Raw genomic sequence first — 15,849 nt, 5'->3', positions numbered from 1 at the left:
GGAGTAGCTCATTCTAAAAAATATTCTAATTGCGTTTGTTGTTTCTGCTAAATAGTTATATACAGTAATGTTTTTTGAAATGTTGGTTTTTAAGCAACATTATATAAATGGCAGTTATTGGTTCTAATACATTTACATTTACATAAACTTTTTTCTACTTATTCTATCTTGTTTGTTAATTACTCATTTAACCTAACTTAATATTAAAAAGATTGTATAACAACATTTTACATATGTAAAATGTCACATATGTATAATTAATTAAATATATGTAAAACATTATTTTTTTTCCGAAATTAAAAAAGTAAATATTATATTATGAGTTAATTATACATTGAACAAGTATCAATTTATTTTTAAGAAATTCAGTAGACAATAACATACATGTTGAAACGTCTCATTGCTTAATTGTAAAACAGCTTCGTATTCAAAATTTTTTTAGAAAAATATCAATACATCGTAAATTGTAAACGAACTTAATGTATCAACATTTATACATAATACTAATAACAAAACAAAAATATTTTTTACTCTCATACATAGATCTTAATGTATAATCCATAATCCTCACACAAATTCGTTTGATTCATATTATTATTAGTTGTTATGCTTTTAAAAAATATTTACTTAAAAGTCAAGCATGTTGTCAACGTATAATATCATACATGTTAAATATATTATACATTAAGATTACATAATACTATGCTGCAATAATAAGCAGTAAAGTCATAAACTGTAATAATTCAAAAATGTGTGGTATTGTTTCCAAAATATCAAACATTCAATCATAATTAAAAAGCACATAACAAATAAAAACATAAAATAAACTTCAACAAACAAATAAACAAAAAATAAAAAACAAAAAACAATTGACGTTCTGTAGTTATATCCAAACAATCACTTAACATTTAGAACAACAAACTAAAATCTTCAACTTTCTTTTGGGAAGAAACCGCACGTCCTACGGTTGTGGCCTGCACGCCCGCATTTACCGCAATGGTTTGAACTTGTAAGTGATTCACTAGATTTCAAATGTCTTCCTTTTTTTGGCCTCTCGGGAGGTCTTCTGTATTTGAGTGGCAAGACTTCATCTGCATCAACAAAATCTGGTACAATCCAATTTTTCATATCTGGCATAGGAATTATAGGGAGTTCATACGTCTTGACAATGGTGTTTGGACGGTACACTTCTAAACAGTAACGCCCATTTTGGACGGTACACTTCTAAACAGTAACGCCCATACTCTTTTACATCTATATTTATACTCTTCAAAACTGCAATTGCGTGTGCACATGAAATTTCATCAATTTGATACTGACAACAGCTACACGTGCCACGCTCAATATCAACAATGTACCTCTTTCCTGATTCATACACACAGTACAGATAACTACCAGCTGCCTTAACCTGTCATCAATGATTAATTTTATACATTTAACAATATAAAAATTAATAACAAATAAAAAGTAGATTTAACTATCAGAATACATACCGTCATCCGCAACTATTTAACCCCATTATCAGTTAGTATTTCTTGAAATCTTCTCTCAAGCGTTGTGTTTATATAAGATGCAATTTCACTGTTCTTACAATTCCATACAGCAAATAGAATCCTCACTTCTTCAAGGAAACCTAAAATAGGAAGTACTCTAGCCTCTACCAAACAACCATTAATACATTCAGTTATATTAGAGGTCATCATTCTACCTCTATTAACAGGGGCGTGACATCGAGACCATTTCTCATAGCCAGCTTCTTCCAAATATTCCTTAACCCTTGGATCAACCTTTCCAACCTTTGACATAATGTAATCAAAATCTTCTTTTCTATACGCTTTAGCCATGGAATAATAAAGGTCACTAAGTTTGTCTTTGCTTTTTCTAAAATATTTACAAACATTTTTCCATAAATGCCAAATACAAGCAAGATGGGGGACATTAGGATAAATAATGCTCACACCTTTAATGATACTTTCGTTACGATCCGATACAACACACATGTTGTTCCGTTCTCCAAATGCTTCTCTAAATTGATGAAAAAATCAAGTCCACGAATTGTCATTTTCGGAATCCACTACACCATAAGCTAATGGAAGAATACATCCTAAACAAACAAAAAAAAACAATTCTATAATATATGCACACCATTGCACAGGTCTGTAATTATTTTACACTTAGCTAATACATGACATCATACATGTTGTCCCATCAGTATCACTATGTTGAAATCAAATAAAATATATAACTCCACACATTTTAATAACGTATAACAGTACATCATATATCGTAAACATACTGTTAGGGAATTATATACTAAATGTAAAATATATAACAAAGTATGAATATTTTACAACATCATACATACACCATTGAGTATAATAGATAATCATACACATAGCACAAAAAATAAAATCTACTTACATTTTATTCGTTCAATTTTAAAATGAAAATGAAATTTCTAAGGTTGTTTAAACAGAAACTAGCATCTACTTTATAGAAAATATCAAAAACACAAAATAAAAGGCGTATATTGGTATTTTATGTACTCATTAAGCAAGTTCAATTTTTATTATACATACTAGAGCAACATATAATCTGCTAGGACGCATGTACAATGCTGAAATACCAAATGTAAATACTTCAAAGTATAATACCTGCACCATCAAGAGTGTTCGCCGATACAAACGTTCCTTGATATGGCCCGCTTAAATGTGCACCATCTACAACTACTACTGGACGATAAAATTCGAACCCCCTTATCATGGGACGTAAGGCAATAAACAAGTATTTAAACTCGTTATCTAATGCCTTATGCATCCGAATGTATGATTCAGGATATACCTGGTTCAACATATATATATAACGGGGCATTTTTCAATATTCATCAGCTGGTCCACCTCTAAGCATTGCAATTGCCTATTCTTTTACCCGCCAAGCCATCATGTAGTTAATATCAACACCATATACGGCCTTCATCTCTTCAATTATGTCCGCCGGTGTGTGTATTCTCTTGTAATTAATTAACTTTGGTGCAGTAAACTCACTGACAAAAGCTGTTGTCGCAACCAAATTATTCAAAACTCTATCACTCAAGCTGAAACTATGTTCCGAATTAAATTTCTTTATCACAAAGATTTCTGAATGATTCATCGAATACGCCTTCAGGACCCATTTACAATCTTTGACACGACAATGTAACACATAGTTGGAAATACATTTTAAAACATATTGTCCATTTAATCACATACATATAAAATCTTTAATTGAAATAAAAAAATCATAACTAAATTGTTACAGTTTTATTATACATTCACATGCATGTATGATGGAATATTATACATAATAAATGTAACTCTTTTTTATGCAAACAGCAAAGCCAGAAATTACAGCCAATAATAAATTCGTTTAACAAATGCTATTACAACACAACAACATCCTTCACAACATCTACAAATAAAAATTAATAATTTATTCCATACCTTTGTTTATCAGATCTTTTAGTAAAGGTGTTAAATCCATTCGATATCGCATATTTCGCCATAACCGATACCAAAGTTTGCTTATCCTTATAAAGTTGGTTCACTTTTATTTCAGTGTTCTTGCAATCAGTAATGAAGTTATTAACTTCAAATTCTGGAACGTGTAATGAATACTGAGTCTGTGTTTCAATAACAGTTAACGCAACCGAATCAGATTCACTACCTTCAATACACATTACAGCCCCAATTTCACTATCAAACTCGATATCCTTAATCGATTTGTTGGAAGTTGTTATACATAGCGGAAAACTTATAAGCCCAGAACATTTTTTCTTCAACTCAATATAAACCTTCACTCCATTATCATTTCTTATGATAATTGGTGAAGAATTACCATCAACAATATATTTAACTTCAATTTTTTTTCGAACATCATCAATACCCAATTCCATCGCGATTGTCGCAACCAATTTCGCAAAGTTAATACTTTCAGAAACAACAATAACATCACTTTTGTATGCTTTAAAACTTATATCCGTCTCCCATACACCTGAATGACGCAACAATATTGGGATGTTCATATTTTTTCTCATAAGAATGTACGAGCAAAAAATTTTTTTACACAAAAAAGTAAATCAGAAAAGAAAACAATTAGATGTAATGTTTAAGATTTTTTGTTTTTGAAATTCAAATTTCAGTTACTATTTTAACTCATACAATAATTAACATCAGGTAATTAAATAACGCAATTTTAGGAATAGGGATACATTTACTGATTCCTTATCCCTTAATTTTAGGTAAATCAGATTTATCATACATTCAGAGAGAATGTAGAACAATCTACCGAATGTATGACAATATTTTGAATACAAGGGAGAGAGAAAACCTCAAAAAAATCCTTCTTTTTTACCCTGCCTGGCGCCATCCATTTCCAAATAGTAAATGCGCTGCTGAGCTCAGATGTCCGCTCGTCTGGCAAGTTGGCAGCAAGCACTTCCTCCCTTCTTTGTGTGGAAAAGCTTCTGAAAGCCTATTAGTTAGTATTAGTCAAAAACCTTAATGGGAGATTATGTAAATAGTTTCACTTTTGTGGTATATATATATATATATATATATATATATATATATATATATATATATATAGGAATTCTGGCCTTTATAGTCCGACAGGTCTGCAAAATAGACAAAGGACGAGTGTTAGCTGCCAGACTAAAGTTTTCGGGGTGTGGTTAAAGAAGTAAGATGTTACGAACATAGATTAAGAGGAAGAGATGAACCGGGTATAAAAAAAAAAAAGATCTCCGGGGAAAATATAAACTATAAGAATGATAAACATGAAGAAACAGCGCGAAAGAGTGAGTACTGAGTAGGCTTTACAAAATTGATATACTAAAAAATCATTATTTATTGAAAAATATTATTGAAATATATCTTTGTTTAAACATTGAAATATAATATTTTTGAAATATATCTTTGTTTTGGTATCAAAGCGAGAAGGTTTTGGGAACATTACCTATTAACTCGCAAAAATTTTTAAATTTTGTATGAAAAGACATAGATTTTTCCAAGACATAAGGTGTAGCTATTTCTATTTGAATACTGAATTTTTCTGTCTATTTCTTTTTCTTGTGACTTTAAATAATCTAAATTTTGTTCTATCTTATCTATTGTCTTTTTATGTTTATTTTGAGTAGCTCTATCTCTTCTAAAATTCTTATTATACTATTATCTTTTTCCTGAATTTTTTTGGCTTGAATTTATTATAAAGTCTATTATTGTATTATATTGTTTATCTTCTGAATGTAAAATATGTTCACCCTGGTTGAAATTACACCTTATAGTGGAGTTATCTTTTAACACTCTATATTTCTTTTCGGGTTGAAATCTAAGATCTAAGTAATCGAGGCGTTTTAAAGAAGCTATTTTGTTATCCTAAGTGATTTAAATTAAGGTATTTTTTGCTTAACTTAGTTTGTTATTTCAATCTACTATTAGTATAGGTTATATCTAATTTTACTTCTTGTATATTTTCTATCAGCCTAGATTGTTCACTAATTAATGCTTTTTTATAATATTTAGAGGTTATGGTAATTATTTCGTCTGTTTCTTTAAAGTTTAGAATATCTATTTCTAGGCTTCTTATTTCTTTATTTAACAACTCTAGTTTTTCTACAAATTGTTTCCGAATTTTTACAAGTTGATGTTTATAAGTAAATTCTCTATAATATTGACGTTGAATTTCTCTAATATATTCAATATATCTTATAGGCATTTATTATCCTAATTGATAAGATTTTTTACTAATACGTTCCTTAAGCCACTTTATTCCTGAAGTATTATTTTCTAAATCTCTCTCACAACCTTGTATTTCTCAACTTAATGCGCTTACTAAATTTTCACAAACTGGTCTAGATGTATTATATGATTTATGTAATCTGTTTGCTTCTAATAACCTTTTCCTACTTTCTTCTAAATTATGTTTTCTAGCTATTATATTATTTCTTTTTCTGATTTCTCTATATAAATAGAAATAGCTACACCTTATGTCTTGGAAAGATCTATGTCTTTTCATACAAAATTTAAAAAATTTTGCGAGTTAATAGGTAATGTTTCCAAAACCTTCTCGCTCTGATACCAAAACAAAGATATATTTCAAAAATATTATATTTCAATGCTTAAACAAAGATATATTTCAATAATATTTTTCAATAAATAATGATTTTTTAGTATATCAGTTTTGTAAAGCCTACTCAGTACTCCCTCTTTCGCGCTGTTTCTTCATGTTTATCATTCTTATAGTTTATATTTTCCCCAGAGATTTTTTTTTTATACCCGGTTCATCTCTTCCTCTTAATCTATGTTCTTAACATCTTACTTCTTTAACCATACCCCTAAAACTTTAGTCTGGCAGCTAACACTCGTCCTTTGTCTATTTTGCAGACCTGTCGGACTATCAAGGCCAGAATTCCTACGAATTTACAGGTTAATCGATCGTTGTTATTAAGAAATTAAGAGGCTAACCATATACTAAGGGCAATAATTTTACCGAAAATTTAATTTACATGATGTACAAAAAAAACATGTTAAAAAACTTTAAACATGGACATAAGAACATAAATATAAATATTTTTGGTGGGGAAAAATATGTAAATAAGAACTTACATGAAGTAACTAGGAGAGAGGTTTCCCTTTCGGGAACCCCCTTAAGATCGAATAGAAGCTTGGAGCTTTTATTCAAACACACTTATACAAAAGTTTATACAAAAAAGACTGACTTGGATAGGTTTGTTGGAAGGAAGAGTTTACATATTTCAGGTATGTTTTAAGGTTGGTTGATTTTTCTCACTCTGTCTTCCTTCTACAAAACTTACGCCTTTTATAGACAAAAACTAGATAAAGTAGTGGTCATAAAGATTACTACGTGGCCCAGACATATGTGGCCAACACTAAAAGATAAAAGATAAGAAAGAATCTTAATAATGCAAGCCGGGTACTCATTAGGCCCCATCGTCACATGCATTATTAATTTTTCTTCCAGACTTATTTAGACGCGTGCTTCAACAGTTTTTCTTTCTTTTGAAAAGTAGTGATAAAGGAAGCACTCTGACACTGATTTAACTATTACAAGACATAAAGTGGGCATCCCCACCTGACTATCCTATCTAATAATACAAATTGTATGTTGTCTTTACTATGTATCCAAGTTGTGCAGGGCAATTGAGTCGAAACTCATTCCTGAGTCATCGTCTTCGTATGGATCCTGAGCATCTTGAAAATCTGCAAGATGACTTGCAATACTATCATCTTCATCTGATCTTGAAGAATTATTGTCTGCATTATTTATTTCTGGAACAGCTCTGTCTGAATTGGTAGTAGGTTGTCCATCTGGTTGTCCATTCATATGTTTATCTTGTGTCTGGTTGTTAAAGAATTTGTCTAAAGTCTGTTTAATTATAGTCTCTATCGTTTCATTTTTCCTTTTAGATATTAAAGTCTTCTTTAAAATCTTATTACCTGATTTTGCTAACTTATGTTTTGATGAAGAACATCCTTCATCTTCACTTTTTGGCAAAGTGACAGTCATTAATGATTTTGATTTGTCTTTACCGGTCACCGTTTGAATCGGACTAGCTGTACCAACATCCGGTACAGTGGATTTCTGAGCATTTAGTGGGAAATGCACACCCTTCTCATCCATTTTTTGAGGAGATGGAGATCTCTGTGTCTGAGTCTGTGTTTTTCCATCTGTCTTGCTTACATTTGTCTGATGGTTGAGTCTTGCTTCTAATATTTGTACCTGCTTTATTAATCTAGTGTTTTCCATGAGGAGTGATTCCTTCTGAGCATTTAGCTTCTTGAAATTCTCCGTCAAACAAGAACAATGGTTGCAGAAAATAATCTTTCCCGTCTCTCTCTGTAAATTATACTGAGGTATTTGATCTGGGTTCTGTTTGAGTGATAGTGATATATAATAGTTTGGTCCTAAATATCCTCTAGCATGATTTGTGGCTTCGGTAAAATCATTAAAACCTTTGAAAAGAGGGGTTTTAAAACCTTGTATTGAATCCAACACTTCTAACCATGTTTGAAAAATTTCGTTAGTCTTTTCATGAATGACTACGTAATATTTAAACTTAGGCCTACTTTTTTCTGCCATGTAATGGCATAAAGAATTCATGAATGCCATAAAATGATTACGATTTTGTCTATTATAAGATATCCAAAGATTGTCTATTAAACACTTTTGGGGTCTATCTAGAATATAGTCTGGTCTTATTCTAAATGATATGTTACTCTCAGGGTAAGCAATTAAGTTAAATGGTCCAAAGTGAATTCTTTCCATTGTTTCTAAAGATTCTAGTGGTCTAAAATTTAAATTACCTAACATTGTCTGTTGATATAAATCTGAAGACAAAGCTACGCCCTTGCCTTTATCTGGAGGAGGTTGTCCTGTTGGTCTCATGCTGAAAACAAATGAGTCGGATTAAACTTATTTATTTATTCCCAGTTGTAATCTACTTAACTGGTCTGCTAATTTGTTTTCTTTACCTTTTATATGCTCAAATACGATATTCTTATAAACAGATATGGTATTTGTAAAATTTAACCATCTTCTTCTACTACTAGTTTTATCATTTATTTTTTGATGAAATTAAACTATAGCTTCACAATCTGTTCTAACTAAAATTTCTTCTTTATTTAGAATATATAACTTAAAACTATTTAACCCATATATTATAGTTAATACTTCTAGGTCTATAGCACTCTTGTTTCCTTTTTCTTTATATGTCCCACTCTGATAACCACATATTTGTTCTTCATTTTTATTACTGTATTTATTAGGTCGTGCTTTTAAAATGGCTCCCCATCCTAAATCACTTCCGTCTGTTTGAATGATTAGATAATCTGATTCTAATGAAATTTTTAGGTCTGGAATATTTTTAATTTTTTCTTTTATTTTTTGAATTAATTTAATATCTTATATATTGAAGTTTTTCTGCCCTTTACTACCGGTCTTTGTGTATAATGGTCCTGCTATTTTTCCTAAATCTTGAATAAAATTTCTTGCATAATTTACTAATCCTAAAAACTTTTGTAAATCTTTTGTCTTTTCTAATTTATCTGGCATTTCTAATACTTTCTTTGCAATGTGTAGTTGAAGTTTTATCTTTCCATTTTCGAAGGTTATTCCTAGAAAATTAATATAAGTCTTACATAGTTCCATTTTCTTTTTACTTATTATTATCTCATGTTTAACAAATAATCTTAAAATTATTTGTAAGTGTCCTAAGTGTTCTTGTATGTTTTGACTGAACACTAAAATATCATCTACATATACTAATATAAAATGTTTATACTCTCCAAATATATTATTCATCTTTCGTTGAAAAATGGGTGGAGTCGTTTTTAAACCAAACGGCATAACTAACCATTCAAAATGTCCACCTGGACATGTGAATGCAGTCCATTCTATGCTGTCTGAGTGCATTTTGACTTGCCAGTATCCTGACTTACAGTCAAATTTACTATATACTTTTTATTTTGAATTCTATTAATTAACTCACTTTTATCTGGTAGTTTATATGCATCTGTTCTGGTGTTATCATTTAATCTTTTATAGTTAATTACCATATGAGCTTTACCTTTTATTTGTTCACTATGATTTCTTACCATAAAGGCTGTCGATCTATGTCTAGAAGTAGATCTTCTTATTACTTCTAATTGTAAAAGTTCCTTTATTTGTATATCAAATTCTTTAGTACCTTCGTTATTTGCTTCTATAGGTGCTATTTTTATAGTGTATTCTGAACTAATTATATCTAATTTACACATTATCTCATTAGCATCCCAATGGGCTAACGGTCTTTCTCCTATTATTTCCATTTTATCTAGTATAGATATTATATTTTCTAAATCTTTTGGACTGTTTATTATTCCTATCTTATCCATTCCTTTTCTAAAATTATAAAATTGGGTTTCTATACTTATTAGGGTATAATCTTTTTCTATATTTGTTAAGCATTCTTGTCCTTCTGCATTAAGCAGAGTATAATTTCTAAATTCTTCTAACTTTTCTTTTACATTTTTGTTTTCTTTTAATAGGTTGTTGTTTTGACACTGATTATTTTGGCAATCTTCGCAACATGGTTTTGGAAGCAAACTCGTTTTATGTGTGTTTAATGTTCTATATACTGTTGGTAATATTACTGTTTGTACTGGTGTATAAGTTAAGTTTTTAAAAAGCATTATCTCATCTCTTGTTAAGAGACATCCTCCTTTATTCTGGATACAAAAACGTAGTCCGATAACAAAATCTGATCCTATATTTAAATCTCTTGCTAATATTTTATTAACATTGTAAATGGGTTATAGAATTTATTGCATGTATTTAAAAAACTTATTTGTGCTTTTTCTATGTAGTAATTGTAAATATTTTGTGATCCATCCATTTGGGTGACTGTTATAGGTCTTTTAAGTACTTTTAGTAAATGTTCCGGTACTATTTCTTTATTGATCAAACAGCTAGTACATCCGGGATCTACTAATGCTAAAGTTTCTATCTCCACATCTTTTATTTTAATTTTTACTAATACTTTTATGGTAGAGAATTTTTTTTATCTTCGTTGCATATTAGACTAGTGTCATTATCTTCCAAATTCATAAGTTCTGCCTCTAATTTTTCTAAATGTATAGCTTCTTGTGTATCTGATTCTTCTATAATGACTTTGGTTTTTCCTTTTTCTAGGATGGTTAATCTTTGTTCTAAATCATTTACTCAGGTTTCTAAATCATTTACTCTTAAATTTAGGATTTGATTATTTGTATATTTTTGTCCGTTATTTATTTCTGGTTCTATTTTTATCTTTAAAGTGTTTTCTATACAATTTATACACGCTTCTAAGTAACATTTTTTGCATTTAGCTCTGTTGTCTTTACTTGGGTATCAATTGCATATACGACATCTATTACTGTCTAAACCTTTGTTTCTTTGGAATTCATGTATACATTTTGAGTGACATTCATTAAATTATTGATTACTAGATTGTTTAAGTCTAGATCCTCTATCTCTTGTCCTAGTTTATTGACTAAGTTATCTTCTTCTGATTCTGACGAATCAGATTTAGGATTGTCTTTATCATTTATATCAATACTTATTATTGAGTATATACTTTCTGTATCTGACATGTATTCGTCTACATTTAGTAAAGTTTCTTAGAAGTTTCTATTAGTTGAGAATTTCTAGTTCTATTATTATTTCTTTTAGGACATACATTAGCTAAATGGTTTATGCTTCCACAAGTATAGCATTCTAATTTATTTTTATAGTTTCTATCATTTCTATATTTCCTAACATGTCTATCTCTATTTAACCAAGGTTTTTTAGCTTTTGACTTTCTTAAGAAGTATTGTTTACGACTGTATGGTTTCTGATTATGTTTCTTCTTATATTTTCTATATTGTTTCTGATCGTAATTCTGGGTTATGTATATAACAGATTTACAGAAATTTATTTCATTTCTTTTTAATTGTTTTTGTATTTGTATTTTTATACATTTTTCTGTTAGTATATCCATTATATATTGTGTTCTATGCCCTATTGTCCATTTTAGATTTGGGTTGGCTACTACACCATCTCTTTTATACCATTTGTCTTCTATTTCTCTTCCTAAAGCTCCAGGTAATTTATTGAATAATTTTTTGCCTAATTCTTCATTAAAAGTATTTCCGCTGACAGTGCAATAATAAAAATAGTCTTGTAGAAATTTCTTTATATATACCCAATGTGAAATACTTAATTGTTCTAGCTTTATTAATGTTTCTTTTTGTAGTGCTAATAATCCACTATTTGGGTCTTTTCCAGTTAGTAACATATGCATTTTGTTTGTGAAATTATAGGGATTTAGTCTCATATTTAATAAAACCTGGAAATCATACGGGCAATTTTTATACCCGGTTCATCTCTTCCTTTTAATCTATGTTCTTAACATCTTACTTCTTTAACCACACCCCAAAAACTTTAGTCTGGCAGCTAACACTCGTCCTTTGTCTATTTTGCAAACCTGTCGAACTATCAAGGCCAGAATTCCTACGAATTTACAGGTTAATCCATCGTTGTTATTAAGAAATTAAGAGGCTAACCATATACTAAGGGCAATAATTTTATCGAAAATTTAATTTACATGATGTACAAAAAAACATGTTAAAAAACTTTAAACATGAACATAAGAACATAAATATAAATATTTTTGGTGGGAAAAAAAATATAAATAAGAACTTACATGAAGTAATTAGGAGAGAGGTTTTCCTTTCGGGAACCCCTTAAGATCGAATAAAAAACTTGAAGTTTTTATTCAAACACACTTATACAAAAGTTTATACAAAAAAGAGTATATATATATATGTTGTTTTGACTAAAACAAATACAAAAACTAATTAAATATCCTACTTAGGAAATTGGACCGTCTCTTTCCTTGTTGCTTCATCTTCATCCATGGGGCATTCCGTTGTCCGATGAAATTCGGACGTTAGTTCTTCAGATTCTTCTACAAGCCATGATGAAATTTTTCTGAGCTTTGAATAATTCTTCTGCCAAAGTTGCCTCTTGTATAGATAAGAACATTTGAGATGGAAATATCCTTCTCTCCTTTTGGGTTTTATAACTGAGCTTTGAATGCATTTCATCATGGCCATTTTAAATTCTCACAAATTCCATGAGATTTCTCCACCTCAGTCATCACTGATTTATCCTTCTTCACCTCAGATAAGTTTATTCCAAATTGGTGATCACCTAGTGTAAACAAAATTTGCATGTTACTTTCCTTGTATGGGTCAAATTCTTTTCTTTTCTTTTTTTTTTGTATTAATTTCTCAATTTGCTATGTCATTTGTGGGAGGGGAAAACACAATGTCCATTCCCATTGACTCTTTTTACTTTCATCCTAAAAAGATCCACACATAAAAACTTGCTATTCTTTGAATTATTATTTCCTATTCAACCTACGTGATTAATTTGCTTTTTTTGGACATATTCTCCGATCCAAGATTCGGTGTGATTAATTAATTTACTTTTTTCAACAAGAATTTACTGTCCAAAAATGGAATAATGACTAGAGCATTTTTGACGGATAAATGACTCATTTGAAAACGCTGAGTTAAATTTTTACCTTAAATGACTGTACTTAAATGTTTACCTTAAATGACTATGTAAATTCTTTTATATATTGAAATTTTCGGACTCCAATTTTCCCACATTCTTTCTAATGGAAACGACTATTTTTTTATATATTCATTTTCTTCTTTTATCAATATCATGTTTTATTCACAAATCAAATGGGTTGAATTCAACATTAGAAAATTGTAATTTGTTTGAAGGAAGTTGGATTATTGATGAATCTTATCCACCTTATGATTCATTAAGTTGTCCATTTTTACGTGATGATTTCAATTGTCTCAAGAATGGAAGGCCTGATGAGTTTTATCTTAAATATAGATGGCAACCTACTGCTTGCAATTTACCCAGGTACGACTTGCTACTTAAATTTTTTTTACTTACTCTATCTTTTAATACATACATAAATTGTAATAAAAAAGATTTCAAATGCCCAAAAAGAAACGAAACAGAGTATTTATCATTCAAATTGAAAATGAAAATAAAAGAATATTAACAATGTTTGCAATCATTATTTAATGATATTAGTATTAGACTTGTTACTATAATTGCAATAAATAAATAAAAAACATACATATATATACATATGTATGTATTGGATTGTGCTCATGAATAGTGTGAATGGATGAGCTTATCGCTCATCGGCTCAAAAGTTAGTTTGGTTGAAATAAAGAGCATGCTAAATTAGTCAACTATTATAACCCAAATTTTTAAATGGAAGAAATTGGACGGGTTAAATAGATTAATAAATGGTTAATTGAATGATTCATATATTCATAAACTAATCTGTCACCCCTAATACTATCGTACCATCCAATATTTTATTAAATTACTTATATGTATAAATAATTATAGTAAAGCTTTCTATCACTCAATTTAGTTTAAAATAAATTAACATTCATATCAAATTTTAGTAAAAGTGAATTTGCTTTCTTGAATTATGACAGATTTGATGGAAAAGTTTTCCTGGAAAAAATGAAAGGAAAAAGGCTTTTGTTTGTGGGAGACTCACTAGGCAACAATCAATGGGAATCCCTTGCATGTTTGCTTCATGCTGCTGTTCCTACTTCCAAATATATCTATGACAGAGGGGGTATTATCACTCTCAAATTTCAGGTAAGCAAATATGCATATTTAATTGAAAACATAATTCTAATTAAATGAAGATTTAACTTATATACGCAGTAACTAAAGATTTTCAAGTTTTAAACATGACATATATTTGGGCTCTGCTTGAGCGTAGTCAGCCAGTTTCGTGACTTTTGCTTAGCTTCCACTTGCAAAGGGATAACCTTTTATTATCTAGGCGCCCTCGAAGGAGGGGTTCGCACTTTGACAAATTTGAAAGATCAAAAGTATTCAATACATACTTAAAGAACTATTTCGACTTAACCTCAAATATAGGGGATAATTTTATAATTTTTTCCTTCCAGCTTCCTATATATATTTTTTTAAAATCTATCTAAAAGTGTTGATTTGTTGTTGCATTGCCTACTTTGTTATTTTGGTGATAAAAATTGAAAGGAATATGGTGTATCACTGGAGTACTTGAAGAATCCATTTCTGGTAGACGTTTCCCATGACAAAGATGGTCGAATTTTGACACTTGACTCCATTACTAGAACCTCAATCTGGACAAAAACTGATGTGTTAATATTTAACAGTTATCACTGGTGGAATCATACTGGGACATTACAAGGGTAATGACTCATTATTATCTTCTCTATTTCATTTTATATTTGAAACTTTTCAAAAAAAAAAAAAAAAAATTGATTTGAAAACCAAATATGTATGTAAACGAACAAGAGAAGTACATAATTTTTAGAATTGATCTAATATTACTCGCTGACGCCCACCCCTATGAACAAAAGACTTAATGGCGTCCTCAACTGAAAGAGAGTAATTAACCTAGAAAAACAAGGATAATTTCCTATTAAATACTTTCTTTTTTAATTTCTTTTATATTGCATCCATACTATAGAAATTTTAGATTTGCCTCTAGTACTAAGGAATTTATAATGGCGCTTACAGGATTCACCAAAATTCAATAATTTCTATTCAGATTGTGTATATATATCAAGAATTTCATGACCTATATAAGAATTTAGATGAAATCCCATTACAAAATAGGTTTATGGATGTAGAGGAACTCATAAACTTCAAATCTTAAATTAAACTCTATTAATTTTATATATTAGAAATAAAGAGTTACCAATTAAATATAAAAGTGTTTTTTGAAAAAGTTAACTACAGAGTGTAATTGCAATAGAGGAAGCAATTCTCCAATAGTGACTATGAATGTTATGTCCTTCATAGATATGCAATGAGTCATTTATATAGAGCTCTTGATGATTGCCGCTCCTTGTCTTTTTCTTCTTTTTTTCAATTAATTAGGTGGGATTACTTAGAAGTTGGTGGCAAACGATTTAAAGATATGGATCGTATGAAAGCTTATAAGATTGGATTGACTACTTGGGCTAATTGGATTGACTCCAACATTGATCCTACCAAGACTAGGGTCTTCTTTCAAGGAATTCCTGCTCTTCATTTTGCGTAAGTTCCTTAAATTCAATGAGTTGCTATTTGGAAGAGTTAACAATACGCTATTACTATGCTGAAGTTTACCATTACATTGATATCATCAATGATTCAGACCGGTAACCATCCCTTACTACTATTTGTTATTTCAAATATTAATCT

The 15,849-nt window shown here is 29.7% G+C and overlaps 2 protein-coding genes across 2 annotated transcripts; one reads left to right on the top strand and one right to left on the bottom strand.

Annotated features, from left to right (window-relative positions):
* Nucleotides 1-930: 930 nt before the first annotated feature.
* On the bottom strand, nucleotides 931-1,844 carry LOC107849492. The gene is made up of 3 exons (XM_047401484.1): nucleotides 1,515-1,844; nucleotides 1,267-1,408; nucleotides 931-1,130 (listed from the first exon to the last, which is right to left on the bottom strand). Exons 1-3 carry the CDS (start codon nucleotides 1,842-1,844, stop codon nucleotides 931-933), a joined length of 672 nt encoding a protein of 223 aa, XP_047257440.1.
* Nucleotides 1,845-12,402: 10,558 nt separating this feature from the next.
* On the top strand, nucleotides 12,403-15,802 carry LOC107849798 (protein trichome birefringence-like 39). Its single transcript, XM_016694353.2, has 4 exons — nucleotides 12,403-13,500; nucleotides 14,097-14,265; nucleotides 14,674-14,849; nucleotides 15,544-15,802. The coding sequence occupies exons 1-4, from the start codon at nucleotides 13,241-13,243 to the stop codon at nucleotides 15,704-15,706; spliced, it is 768 nt and encodes a 255-aa protein (XP_016549839.2). The 5' UTR covers nucleotides 12,403-13,240; the 3' UTR covers nucleotides 15,707-15,802.
* The last annotated feature ends 47 nt before the right edge of the window (nucleotides 15,803-15,849 follow it).

Source organism: Capsicum annuum, chromosome 12 (assembly GCF_002878395.1).
Source record: "Capsicum annuum cultivar UCD-10X-F1 chromosome 12, UCD10Xv1.1, whole genome shotgun sequence".
Lineage (NCBI taxonomy): Eukaryota > Viridiplantae > Streptophyta > Magnoliopsida > Solanales > Solanaceae > Capsicum > Capsicum annuum.
This window is presented reverse-complemented; position numbering and strand designations above follow the sequence as displayed.